The sequence below is a fragment of the Triturus cristatus genome, chromosome 1_2, assembly GCF_964204655.1.
Source record: "Triturus cristatus chromosome 1_2, aTriCri1.1, whole genome shotgun sequence".
Classification (NCBI taxonomy): Eukaryota; Metazoa; Chordata; class Amphibia; order Caudata; family Salamandridae; genus Triturus; species Triturus cristatus.
The window spans coordinates 863,075,070-863,094,008 of NC_140580.1; the positions used below are offsets into that span (position 1 = coordinate 863,075,070).

The window sequence follows — 18,939 nt, forward strand, 5'->3', positions numbered from 1 at the left end:
CTCACTGGCTGTACAGTTTCATTTATTCACACTCCTGAAAGACTGGAGTTGTGCGCATTCTTAGAGCCGGGTAGTCACTTTGAATGTGCCTGGAACGTATAACTCATAAAATGGGACCGAACATCTGGGATGAGGGAGACAGAGAGGAGGCGAAAGCGACAGTGGTGCCTCTTGCAGACACAGGCTCTGCGTAAGGTGCGGGGCTGGCTTTAGCGCTGGTGGCGCCCGGTGCCACAATCAGTTTTAGCCACCCCCCCCCCTCCCCTCATTGACCTCTTTCACGGATACCCTGACTACCACCGGGCAAAAGTGCCCCTCATGTCTTCAAAGCCCCTCTCTCACCTACATTTCATTTGTTTTAAAGCACTGGTAAAGGCTGGCTTTACTAATAAGAATGTATATCTACCCAAACGAACCCTTTTTAGGAACATTAGGAATAGATAATGAAAGACGGGGGAAAAAACTTAAAGTCCTAACTATTTTCTGAAGTTTTCCTGCAGCACTTTCATGACAGCCAGTAACAGTCGCGGTTCTAGATTAGGGATGTATCTCATACACTGCGGTAACACAAGGAGCTCTGTGACAGCTGTCCATACAAAATACAGATTTCTGATCTGTATGGCACGTGTTCTTTGCAGCAGGCATATTAATCCTCTACGCTACTTTATGCCACTAGACAAAACTCCGATCTCTCTCTCTAACAGAAAAATTAAGCGCAAGAGTCATATTGACATTTTTATTGCTGCCTGAAAGCTGGATGCACAAGGAACTCTGCAGAGCTGTAAGGTTTCATATTCCCAGGGTCAGGGCTTTAAGTGGGCCGGGTCTTACCGGTGCTGAGCACCGGCAGTTTTTTAAAGGGGGCCTTGAAACGGGTCTCTATCTGTTTTGTGCCGTGGCACTTTTGTCCACGCAGTGACGGCAGACTGCTCACTGCAGTCCAGAAAAAAATGGACCGCCTGTGTCAGGGCACAAAACAGAGACCGATAGAGACCCGTTTCGAGACAGCAGGCCCATCGATGTGCGCTGTCCACACTGCCCACTTCTCACTAGTGGTGAAGTTACAGCATGACGTCATGCCAGGTGAGCGTTGTAGGGAAAGGGAAATCCTTTAAAGAGAGTCATTTTCTCACTGGATTTTCCTTCTCTTTTTGAAACTAAGGTGCAGCAACTTTGTGGTGTCACTAGGGCTTTAACCCCTTCGACGCGCATGACGGAACGGTTCCGTCATGCACGTCGGTTGCGCTGTGCGCATGACGGAACCGTTCCGTCATGGCCCCGCCCGCGCACAGAACCTTCAGCGTGGAGCGGAAATCCGCGCCGCGCTGAAGGGGTTAAGTGGAAGCGTTTTCAATATTCTATACAAGCCATAGTTGCCACTTATTTATCTTATGCAGCTAATGACCATTGACAAAGCCAACAGTCCTGGCTTGTTGTAGGTGTTAAGTTACTTGTATTATATGTATGGATGCAATGACAGAAACAGCAAAATGCAAGTCCGGCGGCACACTATGCTAAGCACAGACTTTTTAGCTTACATGTTTTAAGCCACACCCTTAATTACATTGGCCGCGCCCCTTTGAGAGACCCACCCGTTTTTTTATCCCACTTAAAGCCCTGCCCAGGATGATTGTTTTACTTTTGAGGGAAGTCTCGACCAAGCGCTCTTTAAATTTTCAATAAAGTTTCTTATTTTCTGTCCTATTATGTTAATAAAATTTTTATCCCACTTAAAGCCCTGCCCAGGATGATTGTTTTACTTTTGAGGGAAGTCTCGACCAAGCGCTCTTTAAATTTTCAATAAAGTTTCTTATTTTCTGTCCTATTATGTTAATAAAAATCAAAGGCGTACATCATTTTGTGGCATCATTCTTAAAATGCTTAACAAATGTGTCTCCATTCCATTTTACTGTGCTCGCAACACTTGTAAACAGCCATCTCTAATCACAGAGAAGGAAACATCACTTCCTTCAGTGAGGTGAGATCTCTACACTGTTCCCTTCAGGAAAATCAATTTGTGTTCCGGCCCGAGATTGTCTGAAGCAAATGACATTAGAATTTAAATACAGCTGAACATGTGGTTTCCCTTCATCAATGACCCCTTTCTACCTACCGGAAGTCAATCACATTCTCTGCTGCTGAGGTCACATTGAGGCCCCTGTCCCACACATCTTAAAAACATTACAAAATACATTAGAAATGATACATTCCCGAAAAGAATCTACACAACGTGTACCCCCCTCTGACCCCACCTCCACTCCCGAGCACTTTCTTTGAGGTATTGCATCAAGAATTAAAGTAAAACCAGGAGCTGTGAGTTGCATTTTTGCACTAGGACCAGGGGCGTCACACACCCCTTACAGAGGTGTGTGGGAGGAGGAGGGTCAGTCTCCTGTATGTGAAGAGTGCTCCTTTTTAGTTCTCGCCTGACCCAGCGCATACGCTGGTCTGGCGAGACATTTAGTAGGTGGGTTTCGAAAATGCTACCCACCTTTTTGTGCTGGCGACAAGCTACAGTGCACGATGGCGTGCACGCGCACCGCTGCTCCCCGCATTCCCCCCTCCCTTCTCGCCAAGCCATCCTGCGCCAGCCTTCAGCACCATACCCCTCCCCCCACTGCTGCGCGCGCATCCCATCGCGATCACGATCACTTTCGCTTTCCGAGTGATCGCGGCCAATGCTTGTTATAACTTACGTATCGACCCTGCCTGCATTTTTTTCTGTGCCATGCTCCTTTTCTTACCTCTTATCCATGCTGACAAAGTCCCTATGTCTTCTCATTCTCTCTCCTCCCCATTAGTTTCTCAAGCTCTCCTCCCTTCATGTCAATTTATCGTCCTTCCTTGCTCCTGTGGTATTTGTTTCTCTATCATTCCCTTTCGTGATCCTCTCTTCCTCGCTTCCTTCCTCCTGTACCCTTTGTGCTTTGTTCTGATTGGGTAAGATGTGTCCTCTCCTACTCCCCGATGCTCCCGGGACTGTTTCTCACCTCACTCCCATTTAGTTATTTAGTTATTTATGCAGCAGGAATGTGCTTTTGGGCAGCTTGAGTCATTGTTTGTGCTTCATGCACTATTTTTGTTTTATTTATTGTACTTTTATTTAACCATTCTAATATGGGCATCTTCTCTGTTAGAAATCCAAACTAAAACCGTCCGTTTGCATGCACAGGTATTTGCACACTAATGAACATGCATCATGATAATTGACTGCCATCTTGGAATGGGTTTTATTTCATAAAAAACACAATTCCAAGATTGCCAGCTGGGCGTGAGCATGTGTCTTGATGCAGGCAAATACATCTAGATATATACTCTTCTTTGCTATTAGTCCCTCGTCTATGTTCATCTGACATTACCCTTAACCAGCCAGCTCATAAACAGTATTCTGGTCATTTAACCACTTAAAATTAGGCACTAAAACTCTCCAGAGCAAATGACACATTTTGAACACCCGATTCACGAATTTGCACAGAAAGAGGTGCTGTTCGCACATTTTCCCCTTCTTTCTGCTCACAGTTACTATCAACTCAATTTGGGCTCATAATTAAATCGGCAGCAGTGCAGTAAGTAGCATGCAGTCTTGACGCCGTGGTCTCGGCTTACATGTTAGTTTGTGGTCTAGTTAACTACCAAGTTTACTGCCGCCCTGCACTTGCCAATCACATACATTTAATTCCCCGCCACTTACCGCACGGTCCTTTTCGGGGTGGCTGCTGCCTGGCCGCCATCTGCGAGCCCTCCTGTGCCAGTGCCTCAGGTGCAAGCCGCTATCCGAGGCAGTCTCACGTGCGTGCAGGCAGCTCGGCACTGGAGGGTCTGGGTCTGTCCACGTCTTCCTTTCTCTCCGGTGGCGGAACAGTGGCGCCATGGTGGCATCAAGAGAAAAGGGCTCCAGAACCCTGGCTAGGTAGTAAAAGACAGCCATAAATACAGGTTTGCTTGCAAGACAGAACAGGTACGCACAGACAGCATTGCAAGCTTCTTTGCCATACAAGTGGCAAGTACATTATAGGTAGCAACAATACCTCATGTGCGAGTAGTTCATCCTCGCCTGTTGATTTTGTTTTGAGCTTCTTGCTTTAGTCAAGCATTATCATGTCTGAGCTACTGATAACAGAATGCACAGCCTTCACGAAGATTTGGCAAGTTAAAAACTCTGCTGAGAAACAGCTGAAGTCAAGTATGGAGCGCTATAGAAAAGCAAGTTTTTAGGACAGTTTGCCCTGAATGCAAATACTCTAGGCTACTTTGAAGAACTGATACATATAAATCACAGATGTAAATGTACAATGCTTGTAGGAGAGTAGGATCTGCTTCTTATGGTTACCCCCACTTTTTGCTGATGCTTCGCTGTTTTTCGACTTTAGTCTGGCTGGGACCCTGCTATCCAGGGCCCCAGCCTAGCTGCTTCCTCTCCAAATCGATTGCATGTACTTTAGGTATACCACAGATTGGATTCTGGGGTACGCTTATAAGTCCCTAGTATATGGTATACTATGTACCCAGGGCATAGGTACCCCAGAGGCCTCTTAGGGGCTGCAGCCTGGTTTTACCTTGGCGAAAGAAGGTGAACTGTTTAATTGCTCCAAATTTTTTCTGTTTCCATGTGTGATGCGTGGTGCAGCGCACATGGAAACAGCAAAACTCCAGTGATTGTTTATGTGCAGGAAGGTGCTCCTTCCTGCACATAAACAATCCATCATTTAAAAAAAATGACATTTTGCAACTTCTATGTGTGCTGCATTGAGCAGCACACATAGAAGTAACAAAACGCTACCTTCCCCTGCAGCGCAGACACCCTTGCCCTATGGTGCGAGGGTGCCTGCGTTGGCGCTAGGCAGCTAAATTTAGCACCACCACAAGGGGGACGCAGGGTTAAACCATATTCTTGTAAATATGGTGCAGCCCTGTGTTTCTAAAGTGATGGTGCTTGTCGTTAGCCTTCTTGGCTTTAAGGCACGCTTTGCCACTTTACTAGTAAATATGCCCTTTGGTGTCCAAGGCTATTCAAATTCAGCCTCTATCTGTTCGTCATCAGCTGCATCCTCAGGGTCATATTGCAGCTTCTGTCTTTACAGTCCCTTATGCCAGACTCCATCTTCTTCCTCTTTGGAGCCACCTTCATGCATTTTGGGTTCTTTCTTCAGGGGACAATGACATGATTTTCCCTCTGTCTCCTGAGATTAAGGAATATCTGTCTTGGTGGCTTCTGCTGGAGTCATTGTTTAGGGGGATAGAGCCACAACCAGACCTCCCTAAGATTCTGATGATGGACAGCAGCTCTTTTGAATGAGGTGCAACTCTGGAGATGTCCTCCACACAATCTCGTTGGTCTCTGGAGGAGAGCAGGCAGTCTTCCAACTGGAGGGATTTCATGGCAGTCAAGCGAGCTCTGTTGCATTTTCAGGATGTCCTGTTGGGGTGTTATGTGATGGTCAGGACAGACAATACGGTGACACTAGCTAACGTAACAAGCATTGGCATATCCAATAGGTCTCGCCTTTGGGACCTTATAAGTGTTTAGCCACGCAACAGTTGTTGTGGTTGCACCAAGGATATTGTGCTGCATAACTAAATGCTTAGAAGGTCCCAAAAGCGAGACCTATTGGCTATGCCAATGCTTGTTGTCTGTGCTGTTAAGTGTGTTTGTCTGTAGCTCAGCTGCAGTGCGCTGCATACTCTGAGCTCAGCTGCAGTACGCTGCGTGCTTTGAGCTCAGCTGCGGTGCACTGCATGCTCTGAGCTCACTAGCAGTGCGCTGCTTGCTCTGAACTCAGCTGCAGTGCGCTGCATACTCTGAGCTCAGTTGCGGTGCGCTGCATGCTCTGAGCTCAGCTGCGGTGCGCTGCATGGTCTGAGCTCAGCTGCTGTGCACTGAGTACTCTGAGCTCAGCTGCAGTGTGTGGTGTGCTCTGACCTCAGCTGCAGTGCGCTGCGTACTCTGAGCGCAGCTGCAGTATACTACGTGCTTTGAGCTCAGCTGCAGTGCGCGGCGTGCTCTGAGCTCAGCTGCAGTGTGCTGCATGCTCAGAGCTCAGCTGCAGTGCGCGGCGTGCTATGAGCTCAGCTGCAGTGCGCTGCGTGCTCTGAGCTCAGCTGCAATACGCTGCGTGCTCTGAGCTCAGCCGCAGTGTGCAGCATGCTGCATGCTCTGAGCTCAGCTGCAGTGTGCTGCGTACTCTGACCGGGCACTATCCTGTTTCAAGATTAAAGAGAAACAAAATAACTTTCTGGTTTCTCTGTGAGGTAGAGCGCGCAAGGCCCTTTTAGAGAGTGGATGAGCACCTCTTAGAGAGCGCTTCCTGTGGCCATATTGCCACGGGGGTCAATGCACGGGTGTGCCCTTTTGTTGCGGCTCCAGTGCACTGTGGGATGAAGATGCTTGTGCTGCCCTCTGTAACACAAATAGTGCCGGCTCACATGCTGCTCTGGTGCAACATTAAGAGGACGTTCTCTCATTTGCATTAGGGTTTGTTCCCACACAAATGAGGGAAACACTTTGCCTCTGTGCCCATGCTGTATTATTTTCATGAGCTCTTCTGGGAAGTGAATGTTCTTTGAGGGTGTCAGAGAAGACATGCTTTTTTGATCTGGAGATCTACAGACTTGGAGAGTCTGATTCAGGCTGCTATCAAATTGTCTGTAGAGCTTATGGACGAGCCCTTGAGCATCCATTCATCTAGGTATGCGTAGACCTGATATCCTAGACATCGAAGGAGGGTAGTGACCAGAGCCATGCATTTGGAAAAGATTCTGGGCGCAGACAGAAGGCCAAAAAAAGGTCTCAAAATTGTGCTAACTGACTATCTTGAATCTGAGGAATCTTCTGTGTTTTCTGTGAATGATAGTTTCCTTAGAAAAAGAGTGAGTTGGCGCAGATCCAGAATGTACCTCCGCATTATTACAGCTTTCTTTTTTATGAAGAAGTACCTGCAATAAAATCCAACATTTGGATGATGTTTTTCATGCATTTCCATAGCTCTTTTCTGAAGCATGGGTTTAAATTCTGCTTTCAACAAGTGCAGGTCTTTGTGTTAATCCTGAATAAGTAGGGGCGGCGCCTAACCCTCCCACACCAGTGGAGGACCACTCACTCAATTTAGAGCCCCTTTACTATGTCGACGGGATCTCTTTAACAAAAATGCATCCATTGGTGCAACAGATGCACTTTTGGCAAAACTCAATGCTTCACCCTTTTGCTACCGCTGTCTTGGAATTCCTTTTTGATGTTCAGATTACAAACAAACCCCCAAATTAGGGATTTGTTTCTGAAAACACAAAACCACTCCAAAAAAACAATGTCCTCCACATGCACGGGCTTTTCTCCTTGCACGTGATGGCCAGTATTGATTTGCTCTGCCTGACACGTCAGACTCTGGGGTGGGTCAGCACCAGGAAGCCTGCCGGTAGACAATCTCCAGGTGAACTAACGGGGGGAAGCAAAGAATAACTAGGGGAATGGAGATCGGACCTACTGTTACCCTGATGGTTCCTCATTCCCACGGGTCTGACTTGTACCCGTTAACTCCGCCATGCGGAGTTGCCAGAATCACAGATATCTTTAACTCCGGGATTCAGAATTTCTAGGTACTACTCCAGGGCCCTCAGAAAGAGACCATATCTGGCCAGGGGAACCGCAAATGTGGTGGATTGATAGTCTGGCCAATTTATGGCAGATCAGCTGACTCCGCCCACTGTAAACAACCCCCTTAGTCTTGGAATTTTATGGATCAATGTAATTTGAACTGGAACATCCCTTATAAACATGCCCCCTTATCAAAGCATCTGTGAGGAGCACATACAGTAAACCCCCAAACTTCAATTTTGTTAATTAAAAATATTAATAATAACTATTTTTATAATAAATATGAACATGCCGCGGTTTACAGTCTGCCTTGATACAGAGCATGCTGATCCCACAATGATAATGATTATCTTTGATGCTTAATGTGGGTGAGATTTGAAATACCTTTATAGAGTGGGTAGTGACTGTAAGAGTCTGGGTATTTCATGGAGCTATGTCACCAATCCTTGCGGAGGGGGAGGGGGCCACTGACTGGCCCCATTTTTAACTTCAAATCATGAAAGCTAATCAAACTACATTTATAAGTGCAATTAGAAAATTTTCGTCTGCTAAGAAACATTTGTTGATAGCAACCATGATAGTTCGTATTCGCTTATTCCGAGAACCTCTTTGTTTTCATCTAGTACAGAATGCTTAGTTTATAATTTAGAATGGTTTAGAATGGACCCAATATAATATCTGTACAAATCACAGATCCACAGCTGTTCGACTTTTTGCTGAAATGAGCTTCATGTTCAAAATTTTAACATTTCCCTTGAAAGACTTAGGACTGGGTATTACTTTAGAGTAGTGGTTCCTAACCTGTGGTCCGTGGACCCAGGTGGTCCATGACACCTACTAAGGGGTCCATGACGCTTAGAAAATTAAATATTATTAAAAGATTAATTAAGGTGCACATGCATCAAAGAAGTCAATAGCGATTCTTTAATTGCGATTTTTAAGGAATCACAGTTAAAGAATCACTATTGCCTATAAAATTGCGATTCCTACAAATTCCTTAATTGTGTCTCGCAAATTGCGAGTCGCAATTAAGGAACAGCTTCCCATTCATTCCTATGGGCCTAGAGACCCATAGGAATGAATGGAAATTGCATGCGCAATTTGCGAGTACCCAATAGGTACTCGCTAATTGTGCATGCAATTTTTAAGGGTGGAAGGGTTCCAAAAGGACACCCTGTTGCACCCCTGAAATTGTAATGTGAACACATATTGCGCACACACATGCCCCAAGGGCACATATGTGTGTGTGTAACATGTAACTTTGAAAAAGGCACTTTAGTGCATTTTTCAAAGTTTTCGCAAATTACCATCCCGTTTCAATTGACTGTAATTTGCGAACCCCAATAGCGAAATCACTATTTTAAATTGCATCATGCATTTCATTTAAGGAATCACAATTTGCGATTCCTTAAATGCAATTGCAATTTAAGTAATCGCAAATTCTGCGATTCCTTAAATTGTGATTTTTGCATTTGGGATGATGCATCTCAAATGCAAAAATAACCGTCGCAAAGGGGCAGATTCTGAGAATCTGCCCGCTTGCGACTGGTTTTTAGGTCTTGCGCTAGCGTTGCAGTGCGCAGCACTGCTCGCGCAGCGCGAGACCTCTTGTACAGGGTTCTAAAAGCTGGCCACATGCTCGTGCGTGAGGTTTTGCTTTCCCCATCTGCCATTGGCTTTCGGGTGTTTTAAAAAAAAAAATGCAGCACGCAATTGGGCAAAGGCGGGCGCATGTCCCGCCTTTGCTCCGCCCATTCCCATCCGTGTCTAGCACGCGCAGCAGCGCGCGTTCGCTCCCTTGCCACCACTCCTCTGTTTTGCGCGCGCATTCACGCATTACTGGTTAACGCTGCTTTTTTACGTCTGGTATTTTTCTGACTTAGCCATGATATCCTATGTAATGTGGATATCATGGCTAAGTATGTCTATCCCTATCAGCAAGCTATCGCCAAACCTTGTGGGATTATCGCTGTATTTGCAGCGATAATCTCCCAATTGGCAGCTTGCGCTCTGAACTTTATCGCTTTGGAGATAAGCGGTGCTAATAGCACGCTATCTCCGCGATAAAATTCAGAGTTGGCCGGCGATAATTATCCTCACGCTAAGAGCGCTGAGCGATAATTATCGCCGGCCCTTGCTGATATGCCCCTAAATTTCTTATTAAAATTCAAATTTCGTTTTTTCCATTTTTTGTTTATGAATTAAATTAAGTATTTCTAATTTTGTGTATGTGCTTTGGTGTGCAGTTGTTTCTGCATTTTTGAGTATGGTTTTGAGTTTCAAATCTTAGAAACTTCTTAGGTGGGGGCCCCCAGGTTTCAGTGATGATTCAGTGGGGGTCCACAGACAGCAAAAGGTCAAGAACTGTTGCTTTAGAGGGTTACAGCAGGAAACTCTGATTAAGGCAAATATTTAGAGTGAAAGGCTCCAATTGAGGGCCACTTTGACAACCATGATATATATTGAGGTTAAAAATATTGACCATAACAAATATCAACTTCACAGTTATCAGCTACTTCTCTGTCGTCAAGTAAAGTGTATATAGAGAAGTGTAGGTTTGCCATTCTTATATTCGTATGTATGTAAGTAGATGATGTAGTGGTAGTAGGTACTTTGAAATCAATTGTTGCAGGTCGATATTAGCATCTCAATATTGTTGGACTACATATATTCTGAACATTCTGTTCTGGAATTTTGGCACTACTGTTATTTATATTCTATTGGATGGTCGCAGTTATACAGATCACCTCAGACTATCCTACCATCAGGACTGGCCCATGCAGATAAGAGCAGTGGGGCAGTAGGGTTGGGTTAGGGGACTCGACAGACGACGACAAGGGAACAATAATTATTTATTTAATTTTCTCTCGTCGTCATCTGTCGAGTCTTTCCCCCACTGCTCTTACCTGCACTGCCGCTACTGCCTACCATCATTCTGAAACTGATAAATAGAAGTACCACTGAGTTATCAGACAATGATATGTGTTATTCCAGTGCTCAGAGACTACCTATATTGATTTAGGAGGTGTTATACAAGAATGGGTTTATTTATTTTAATATTTAACAAATGAAATACGTGGAAAAGAGCTATTGGGTTAAATATTTTCGGGTGTCAACATTGTTTAGGACATTTGGTGTTTCAGATGACCCAAGAGGTATTGGCTACACACTTGGGCCCACATTTATCTTAGTGTTGTTCTCCCTTGCGCCCTGCACGGGGGCACGAGGCGGTGCAACACTAAAGTCAGATTTATCAAGCCATGCAAGGCCACCTGCATGGCCCTGCATGGCTTGATAAATCTGGAGTAACACAATGCAGCACAAATCGCTGCATTGAGTTACTCTGCCTTAGGGAGGCGTTCCATAGGTGGAGCGTAGGTGTTTCCACGCATCCGCCCATGTATTTTGGCTCATTTACAGATTTACCATTAGTGGTAGACCTGGGAATGTGTCAAAATGCTAGGCCTCCCGAGGCGAGACATAATGAACAGAGATATTTCAATAATGAGCTTCTAAAACATGACCAGACATACTATATATGTAAGTATTGGCCCTTTTGATAGATTTGAGACTTAGAAATGTGGAGCAAGACACAATGGAAGCATAATGGACATAAATCGTGGACATAATTTGGAAAAAAGATCTCTAAATGTTCTTTTAACTCTTGATGCCTGTAGAGTATTTGTGAAACGAACTGTGAATTGAGAGTCATTATTAAATGGTAGTATTCAATTTTATGGTTATACGTCCCTGAGTTGGAAACTGTAGGAATGCGTAGCTAAATGAATAGATCAGAAGCTACTACCATTGTCATGTCATAAGATTCAGGCTTTATCTGTTGTCCAATTTGTCGCTTCCTCTCTCCTTCTCTTCTTCATTAGAGTGCCCAGACGGGAAATTTGGTGTCAACTGTTTTGAGTCCTGCGCGTGTGGAGGGGCGCCATGCAACAGAGTGAGTGGGATGTGCATTTGCCCCCCTGGCAAATCTGGACAAGATTGTGGCAAAGGTGAGAGAACAAAAATCAACTTAAGTCCCTCTCAGTTGTTTCACAAATTACACCACACTCCCTTTTATCAAAATGGAATGCTTTTTTAATGTAATCCATATCTTGGTCCCACTGCATCTTAGACTGGAAACCGAATTTCTCATTTTCAGAAGAATGCTAAAAGTCCACTTCTTTGTGTAGTATGCTTCGCTTGTTCCTTTTGTGCTTCCTGCTGCTTCCACTTGCTCCAACCCTGGCTGATTGGTTAGACTCCTAAAACCAGCTGCCTGTCACCTGGGGCCGCGCGTGTCTCCATGGATTATTAGGAAGTGTCTGTCACCCCAAAATAATGTTTCGTTCAAGTGATCAGTTTTTTTTTACTGTGTACTTTACAGACTGCCCAGCTGGTCACTGGGGAGTTGGTTGCCAGGAAATCTGTCCAGTCTGTGAGAACGGTGCCAGCTGTGAGCCAGTGACTGGAGCCTGCCTCTGTGCACCCGGATACAGCGGCAACCTCTGTCAAAATGGTAAGCACCACATTAAATCTCAGAAAACCACACACAAATGCTTCTAACAGGATGACTGATTCATCCCAGTGGTGTAGCGTGGGCGGGGCCACAAGAACGATTGGCCTGGGTGCAAAATTCTTAGGGGCATTCTTAGGGGTTCAATTTTGTTTTTTAAAGTGGAAGTATACTTACCTTGCCCCGGGTGCTGGCAACCCAAGCTACGCAGCTAAGTCATCCTTATAGACAATGTCAATCATATGCCTGGAACTTTGTGACCCGTGACTGCTACAGCTCCACCAGTGTATTAGAATGTATTGGTTTCTTAGAAAATATCCATCCAATCAGGACAATCCAGTAACGTGCATGTGTGTACCTGAAAGCGAGTGTGCTGCCATTTTTAGGTCTCGCCTACGCCGTGCACATGCATAGAAGACCTTTAGCCGTCATACAGCTTTTTTTTCAAAGCACATACTCGTGCTTTTGGCAGCATATGCCTTGCGGGAGTGCGCAGCGGCACTCCACAAGGGCACGCACACACGCATGCACCACTCCCGGGCCAGCAAACACACGTTTGCAGCCGCGCTTGTGTTTTAGCGCTTGTGTTAATTGCATGCTTCATGATAGTGTCAGTTCTCGATGGACATCTGGGTCGATCCCCTCCCCACCCCCACCCTCTCTCTGTGTTGTACCCCCACCGCCACCCACCCGTCGCTCTTGGTTTTCTAACATACCACCCGCAGGCTCCATTTCCATTAACGCGCGCGCGCCAACCTGCATTCTTTATCGCTTAGTCTTTTATCGCCATCTCTTTCCCTCTGGCCCCCCTCTCATCTGTCGGTCCCTTTTCCCTCTCTCTTCTCCTGTCTCCATCTTTCTCCTGTCTTTCGCTCTCTCTCTCTGGGTCTCTTGGTCTTTCTCGTTCACTTGCTCTCTTTCACCCTGTGCTCTTCCTGAGCTGTATCGAGACATCATCTTCCGCCACAGAACTGTCATTGAAACAGTCTGCTAAACCCCGACCGAGATGCAGGATTCATTGATAAAATCTTATAACACAAGTTACGCTGCTGCATCTAGCTAGCAACACTTTGTTGCTCAACCAACTCAACCCTTCACTTTTAGAATATCAGTCAAGAGCAGGCTGCAGCACACATACAGCAGTTGTTCAGGCTGTAGAAGGAACCGGCCTTAATACAGGCTACCGTGACCACCGACTCCTGACGGCAACGTGTGATGTGTCTTTTGTTCGGCGATCATTCACCCCCAAGGTTTCCTTTCCACCAGTTCTGTAGAAAGCTACCAAACTCAAGACAACCAACGCACCAAAAATAATAGGCATAACATGATTCTAAATGTCATGTCAGAAGAGATGACTGCCACAAAAAAACTAGCATTGACATAGCCAATAGGTCTCGCTTTTGGGACCTTCTAAGTATTTAGCTATGCAGCACAATATTCTTGGTGCAACAACAACTGTTGCTTGGCTAAACACTTAAAAGGTACCAAAGGTGAGACCTATTGGCTATGCCAATGCTTGTTCTTTTTGAAGCCATCAGCCGCTGAATGACTGTTGGGTCTGTTTTCTAAATTCAGTCTTTGTTAAGTGTTTTGTGGTTTCAGGAAGAGAGAAGGAAGAGTGAGCAGGCTCATTTTAAAATTGGGCTTGAAGACGACACCATCTTAGGTTAATTGTGATGTTGATTTATTTTAGGCTCAGAGATTTATGCCACTGAGGCAATAGCAAGTCAGAAACCTAAATGTATTAAACCACGTCTTATGGAGGCTCAACGTTTCATATATCCAATGTCATACATTGAGTTCTATTGAAGTATTTGATAGTAAGACTTGGTAACCACACCCGTGCTTAATTTGTAAGGAAATAAGTGTCAGGGCTCTCGTCAGGCGGCCACTGCAGTTTGCACCACACAATGCCCCTGCCATGCTACAAATGACAGTAACAACACAACTACTAACCATCACACTCCTACAAGTGTGACAATTTGGACTATTCCAGGCCCACAAAGCTATAAGAATAGTTTGCGCGGCAGGTAATAGTCATTTTAATGTATATTGAATAATTAATTAACTTTTGCTGTACTCATCTTTAAATTAGCCAGACAGCGCCACCTTGTGGCGGGCTGGCCCTAGTGCCGGTGTTGAAAAATAAGTTCCGGTGCCAAGCACAGGAAACCACCGGCTCAAATTAAACACTGAACTACACCAGGAAGCAGTTAAGTTGGCTTTATGCATAATCAGGTTCTCACAAAGGTTAGTATTTGGTGCGCAAAAGAAAGTTGCAAGCTGATGCATGGATTGATATTCCCTTTCTACTCCACAACAGTGTGTCCAGCAGGATGGTTCGGGCACGGCTGTCAGATGCGGTGCTCATGTCAGAACGATGGCCATTGCGATGCAGTGACGGGCGAATGCCGCTGCTCACCAGGCTGGACAGGATACAACTGCCGTAGAGGTACGCAACAGCACCCTTGGGTTCCAGGTTAGGCCTTCAGACAGCCATGTTCCCCTAGTCTTACAGTAGAATCACAGACTACACAGAAACTTTACTGGATTCGGCTACCTTTCCCAAATTTTCCTTAAGTGGGCAAGAATATTGGGCTGGCCTGTTACATTTTGTTTTCATTATGTCTCTTGTTGTTCAACATTTACTGATGTCAAGTTTACATTTTTCCACTGCTTTTACTTTCCATCGACAGCAGGCCGTCTTTGCTTTTTCAATTATTAGTGTTTCAACCAGTATTTTTGGGAAGTTACTACCAGTTGCAAAAGAAACCTGCTAGTTGGAGATGTGCATTTTGGGGGGAATTCTTTATGTAAATGATATAGCGTATAGCCAATCTTTAACTTTACGTTGTGAGGTCCATATTGAGTCTTGGGCTGTCCTAGGACCTGAATAGAAACTTTGCCCCTGCAATAGTAAATGCCTGCTATTGAAGTAACTAGAAGCTTTCTGGTACCTAATTTGTAATTTAAAATGATCCTATTGGTCTTCAGAAGACCCATACACTATCAACTGCTGCAGGCGAGAATGGGTATGTGTTACTAACGGCAAGCAGCTGAATTGCACGTAACCCAAGCCTCTTTTCATAATTATTATCAGTTTTGAGCCCCGGATTATGCTTGTGCACTTTTATATAGCACAAACTCGACCCGAAGGTATCAGAGCGCTTTACATGAACACTAGTTGCATTATAGAGGGACACATTCATTTTGCTAGACGCGGGAAGATTTTGTGATTTGCCCAGAATCACAGGAGGTTGAGCATCGACTTTAAAGTGGACCGCTCTAGCCGTTGGGCCACATCCTCTCATTGAGGGTAATAAGCTCCAGGTTGTGCATGTTTGCATTTAACCATGCATATCTGTTCTCTTTCAGCCTGTGATGCTGGCCGCTGGGGCGCGGATTGCGTCAATATTTGCAACTGCAGTAACAGCGACGGGAGCTGCAATCCAGTGACTGGGCAGTGTGTCTGTGAGGCGGGATACAGCGGAATCCGCTGCGACCAGAGTAAGTACCTCTGCGAACACAAGTTAGCTCCTCATGGATTGATTTTGATGAAATTAGCCAAGAAAAGAGCAACTTCAAAACAGAAGACTTCATTCCTTCGCCATGACATTAAGGAAAATAGTCTGTTATTAGGGTTATGGAGACATTGTTGAGGATGCATAGTGAATTCAATCAGTCCATTTTGTCATAGTGAATTAATAACATGCTATCATGAATGCTTTTGAGCTATTTCTTTCCTCCATGTAACAGACTGATACCTGCTGTTGTGAGACTTAAATTAGTTGTTGGTTACAAGATGACCTTTTACTTGACTGGGTTGATGACCACTTCTCTTAATGACCAAGTGGCACAGCTTGATTCTAAAATGTAAGAATGACCTGCACCGAAATATTATAACAACGACTGAGTGAAACAAAGGTGACTATGCCAAACACTTGCACATCTGATCAATTGCATAGGGTAGTCCATAAAAAAATCAAGTATCACAAGCAAAACAAGGGGACGTCCTTTCCAGTGGCGCTCACACGGTGAGGGCACCCAGCCACCTGGAGTGCAAAATACCGTACTGTATACAGTCCAGAAAACTTGACCACAAAGCACCGAAATACACACTCGGATTTATACTCCTTGATAAGAAAGTAAATGTATGAGCAGATCATTTTCAAAATCTTCGGCTTATTCGTATCAAAACTAGTTTTCATCAATGCGGCAGCCGACACGTGTTTTGTCCACAGAACGTTTTCAAGGATAAAGCAATGTCCGACCACTAGCATAGTGTATTGGTATACAGGAGAAACCCACTGCACTTGGTAGGTCCTCCCAACAAGAAGCTCAGTCAATGGTTTTTAGCAATTGATTACACCTTTGAGGATGCTGTGCAGCATAGCTGGAGAAGAATTAAAAAAAGAGCCTATGTGCAGCTGTCTGCATCATTTTCTGGACTTGTGACCTCCTCGGCATGGACCCGGGGAACATGAGAGCTCCAGATTTCTGGTAGGACTGCGACATGTGTGACTAGTTAATTATGAAGTTTTTTTTTTTTTCTGAAAGGATATATAACATAAAAGTCATCCAGTCTTGTGTTGTGTTTTTCGTTAAATTGTGGCACCTGTCATTTTGGGAATTGTAGTCGAGAGTTTTGGGTACCAGGAAGTAATCTGCTCAAGAGGGCTGAACGACTAACTCGCCCTTACCTGGGACAACTCGAGATTTCTCAATTTGCTGCAAACGGTATGTCTTCCATAGGACAGACAAGAGAAAGGGTGTGATGACTGCACTCCGAGAGTGTGTTCAAAACCTCTTATAGTTAATTTTCCCATAAATGGCTCGATTTCGGCCCCTAAGATACAATTCAGTGATAAACGAAATAATTTCATGACAGTCATACACATGAGCAGTTTAAGTCCAGAGTTGATAATTATCAAGGCACACTAAAAAATATGTTGAACAGGAACAACAAAGGGGTAATGTATACAACAACATGAAATGGCAATTTCTATCCAACAGTGGAGCTTGTCTATTCCAAGAGCAGTTGACGTCTGGCTAACATGTTGCATACTTTTGGCACCAATTTACCTTCAGGCCCTCAACCCCCATTAATCATACATGTTTCGGTATTCAAATGCTAATTGCTTAATTAGTTGTCTGTTCAGTGCTTAATTTGCAAATGAAAGAGTGCCTGTGTCCAAATCCCTGCTCTGAAAACAGCAGCCGGTGCAATTAAATGTCTGGGCATGTAATACAAAGGCTGGGTAGTTCTAAATCCATTCAGGCCTCCACTAACAGACACGCCCTGCCCCTTCAGCTCACTCTTGCAGGTTCCTGCTGTCTCCCTTTGTTATGGTTTCTCTGGCGTTCTCTTCCTCTGTCTTTACCGTTTGTGTGTTTTTCTCTCTTGCTCTTAGTAAATGTCTGATGCAGAAAAATAAGTGCTGGTCCCTAAAAGTAAGTGCTGGTCCCTAAAAATAAGTGCCGGCGTCCTCTATCGGCAACCACCGGCTCAAATTAAGCACTGTGTCTGTTTTTGCATTTATGTTTGCGAAAACAGATGCATATTGTACAGGAATTCACAGCTCTCAGTAATACTGTCAGTTATGGTTCTTGGGGCCGGAGCCATCGAAAAATCCTTTCAAATGTGAATAGGTCAAGAAATCCCGGTCTATAGGTCAGAAACAACAAGCAAAGAAAACTGTTAAAGATGCTTTTGTGGCTAGTGTTTGGAGTAAAAAAAGATTTCCATACAATTTGCTGGAAAACAAAATCACTTTGGAACTGATAGGTTTAACTGTAAGGTTGCTTAGTAACACATGAAAAACAAAAAGTTAGAATAACAGCGCTATGACGAGTCCAGCACTAGCTTTTCATATAGCTTTTTAGGTCTCGCCTAACTATTGCGTTTACGCAATCGCTATGCGAGACTCTAGTAAGAGGGGCATTTCAAAGTGCTCCCAAAAGTGGATTGCATGGCGAGCACGCGCACAATCACGAGCATCGTGCCGCCATGCAATCCGTTTGGGGAAGCGCTTCAGCCCACTGGCGCGTGCACGTGTAGCCACAGCCTCTGCATCATACTCCGGCATCATACATCGGCTCCCCCGCCTCCTCCACAGCATGCCGAGAGATTGTTTCCTCATGGCGCCTCTCACAACTGTCCCTCCCCCACCACAGGGCTAGTCTCACGGACGTATTGCCATCCATCGATTTCACTTTCATGCCCGTGTTCTCTTTGCCTTTCAGCACACAGCCCGCCCTCCGTGTTTTCTTGCAGCTTTGCCCAGATCTGAGTCTCAAACAACCAAAATAATAAGTTTGCCCTGCACGCTTTCTGCGCTTACAAAGTTAACATATGCCGCGCTCATTCCCTTTTCATCCTTCTAAGGTCGATAACATTAGCTCCATTAATTCTGCGTCTAAGGATTTAAATAACCATATGTTTTCTTGCAACTTTAGGCACTTCACACACACAGCCCCACTGCTCACACACACAGGCATCAAGGCAGCAATAGAATGCTCTGAGCCCCACCAGTGTTTGCCACACACACATGCCTCTCGCATCTTGTGTTTTCTTCCAGCTTTGGCCCGTGTTCTCTTTGCCTTTCAGCACTAAGCTTCCCCGTAACCACCATTTAACTAAGATCCTGCCACACTCATTCCATTTTCATCCTCGCTTTCACTTTCATGCCCGTGTTCTCTTTGCCTTTCAGCACACAGCTTCTCCGTAGCCACCATTTAAAGACCATCCTGCCACACTCATTCCATTTTCATCCTCGCTTTCACTTTCATGCCCGTGTTCTCTTTGCCTTTCAGCATACAGCTTCTCCGTAGCCACCATTTA

The 18,939-nt window shown here is 44.9% G+C and overlaps 1 protein-coding gene across 2 annotated transcripts in view; it reads left to right on the forward strand.

The window, feature by feature from the left end:
- Positions 1-18,939, forward strand: part of MEGF6 (multiple EGF like domains 6) — a 1,140,767-nt gene that overhangs the window by 1,036,883 nt on the left and 84,945 nt on the right. For both annotated transcript variants that reach the window (XM_085609125.1, XM_085609129.1), the window contains 4 exons: positions 11,470-11,595; positions 11,970-12,101; positions 14,422-14,550; positions 15,474-15,605. In XM_085609125.1, coding sequence (XP_085465251.1) covers positions 11,470-11,595; positions 11,970-12,101; positions 14,422-14,550; positions 15,474-15,605 — 519 coding nt within the window. The remainder of the gene's footprint in view (positions 1-11,469; positions 11,596-11,969; positions 12,102-14,421; positions 14,551-15,473; positions 15,606-18,939) is intronic.